This window comes from Cucurbita maxima, unplaced genomic scaffold (assembly GCF_002738345.1).
Source record: "Cucurbita maxima cultivar Rimu unplaced genomic scaffold, Cmax_1.0 Cma_Scf00029, whole genome shotgun sequence".
Taxonomy (NCBI): Eukaryota; Viridiplantae; Streptophyta; class Magnoliopsida; order Cucurbitales; family Cucurbitaceae; genus Cucurbita; species Cucurbita maxima.
This window is the reverse complement of record NW_019272045.1, coordinates 2,607,187-2,609,815: the sequence shown is the minus strand read 5'-3', so window position 1 is coordinate 2,609,815 and position 2,629 is coordinate 2,607,187. Positions and strand designations below refer to the sequence as shown.

General features: G+C 37.6%; 1 protein-coding gene across 8 annotated transcripts in view; it reads right to left on the bottom strand.

The window, feature by feature from the left end:
• Nucleotides 1-2,629, bottom strand: part of LOC111465575 — a 5,877-nt gene that overhangs the window by 1,284 nt on the left and 1,964 nt on the right. For 4 of the 8 annotated variants that reach the window (XR_002714213.1, XR_002714215.1, XR_002714214.1 and 1 more), the window contains exons 3-4: nucleotides 1,606-2,201; nucleotides 746-1,074 (exon numbers count right to left, since the gene is read on the bottom strand). Coding sequence is in view for 4 of the 8 variants with exons in the window: in XM_023110024.1 (XP_022965792.1) it covers nucleotides 885-1,074; nucleotides 1,606-2,201 (786 nt within the window). In the remaining 4 variants the exon portion in view is untranslated. Of the gene's footprint in view, nucleotides 1-697; nucleotides 1,075-1,232; nucleotides 2,202-2,629 lie in introns of those variants that run through there. The other 4 variants (XM_023110027.1, XM_023110026.1, XM_023110024.1 and 1 more) reach the window with 4 other exon arrangements.

Sequence of the window (2,629 nt, the reverse complement as noted above, 5' to 3'; positions counted from 1 at the left end):
CCCCCCCCCCCCCCCCCGCCCCCCAAATCCGGAGTTGCTGACTTTTTAGTCAACATTCTCATCAAAGAGAAACAGATGCGCTATGATAGGAATATGATCATATTTGAAAGCCAAAATTGATAGCTAGATACACAATATTTTGTGTACACATAACAGTGAACATGGATGTGCAGATATCTCTCAAAAACCTACCAAAAAATTGTCAGCTTCTTTCCCCTTCTTTAGCAGATGTTTGTCTAAATCATTATGTATATATATAAACTGATGTAGAGGTATAAACCAGTGAAAAACATGACGTTCAATACCTAACCACCAGGGTCGTTAAAAGATAAAAGACAAGCATTTCACAAGCTTACCTTATCTATCAGGTAGCTCGGTCCGCTTAGAGACAAAATCAAATGCATCGACTTAGAATACTGTACACGAGGCTCTTAACTAAACTATTGACAGTTCGTAGTGTCATGAGGGTCAGTGAAACAATAGTATCTGCAGATCCTAGAAACAATGTTCTAGACTGCTTCTTTCTCTCTTTCTATCTCTTTATTTTTCTTTTTTGAAGATTTTTTCATGAGGATCTCCTGGAGACAGAGACATGTAGCAAGAATCAACTGATTTACGTATAATAGATGAAACTAGTAAAAGTAGTTCATTGCTCGTTTCATGTCAACAATTAACAAATGTAACACAATCATGTTGATAGCAAAAAGGTGCATTTATATAGAAGTGTTAAGGTTTCAAGTACAACCTTTCAAACTTCAACCATTGAGAAACGAGACCGATCAGCCCCCCGACGTGAAGAAGAGTCTAATCCTCCACAGGCAGAAGGATGTCGGGCTCAAGCATGTCCTCAATTGCATTGATGCAATAACCCATATAAACTGAAATCAATGCATCTTCACAAGAAATGTAAATAAAACTTTCATGTTGTATATACAAATAGAATGGATAATCTTATTTACACAATTAGGAACTGTGGCGAACACTGGAACAAATGCATCGATTATGTTCCCAAGTGAAATATCGCAGAGTTCCAAGTGGTACAATGATGATGATAAAGTTATCGCAGGATAGACTCTGCAAAAGGTCATATGAAAAAGGTGAAGAAAGGATTCGATCCAAAAACTATCCAAAGCAACTCAAAAACCTTGTAACAATACCGTTTTTCTTTAACCGACTTGTGCATATAACAAAATAAACATCCGTAATAGTATGAACACATGGACAACGAGAAGAACACAACACTTTCATGAGCTAATATAAATTCAACTTCAATAAAGCTGTTTGTACACTACAAAATTAGACCACTAGCTGTTGTAAAATAATAAAAGAACATTTTCATACTGCTTTTTACAATTAGAGGGACAATCACATGAATCATCATTGAATTCTACAGATAAGAATTTTAAAACTTGAAGAGAAGTGCATTTTACTTGTCATCTACTTGAAATACTTGTGGAAACTAAGTTTTTTATTTCCATCAAATGCTCATTGTTTGATATATGGAGGGATAGACGTAGATCGGTAAGCAATAATTCTTTTTCCCAACTTAAAGGACCCGAAGCATATAATGCCTCCATAGTGCATCGATAGGCATGTAACTCTAACCTATGGATTTCAGCTTCCAATGGCTCGTCTCTGGACAGAAGAAAATTGTCAGTTCTGTATCCCAAATGACAAAAAGATTCAGCATCACTCGTAGAACCATCTGTGTCTTCATTGTGGCCAATAGAAACTCGACAACGTAACCCACGGTGATCACTGTTAGAGACACTGCAACTACCAACAGAGCATGTAGCTCTATCAGCATCATTTAGTTCAAAGTTTTCTGCAAAAGAATGGTAAGCTACGCCCATTTGTTTCTTCCTATCACAATTCATTTCAGAAATGATGGTTCTATCCAAAGCACTTCCAATGTTTCCCCCCAGCATACCTCTTTGGATAACTAGTGATTTTACATGCTCGTGCAACGTGGATGGATCTCGAGCAACAACTTTATGATACCTTCGCTTCTTCTTCAACGTTCTACATTTCAAGCCAGCTCTACCCATTGTTTCAGCTTGAGAACACTCATAGTTTGATCCCCTTCTCCAAGTGTCTAAGTTGGGAACATTTTGGAATTTCTGAATTTGGGAGCTCAGACCATAAAATCTAGGACTTGCATTCGCATCTTCTTTGCTATCATTGCCGTGATTGCCAGACCTCTGTGTGCACAAGTAACATTGGAAAAAATGTGAGACGACATAGCATGAAGGAGACGAAAAGTATTGCTTTCAATTGCTATTTTGGGCCCTCAGTCAAAAAAAAAAAAAAACACTAAGCACACATGCTTCAATTTTGAATAAAATTTAAAATTCAACTAAACATCGTTCTCAATTCGTAAAAAAGATAAGTTACACTATACTAAATATTGAAGGACTTTTACTAAAACAAAACTTAAGAACTAGCTAACAGCTCAAGCCCACCGATAGCAGATATTATCATCTTTGGGCTTTCCCTTTCAGACTTTCCCTCGAGGTTTTTAAAACACTGTCTACTAGATAGAGGTTTCCACACCCTTATAAGGAATGTATCATTCCCCTCTCCAACAGAAATGGGATCTCTCAATCCCCCCCCCCCCCCCCCCCCCCCC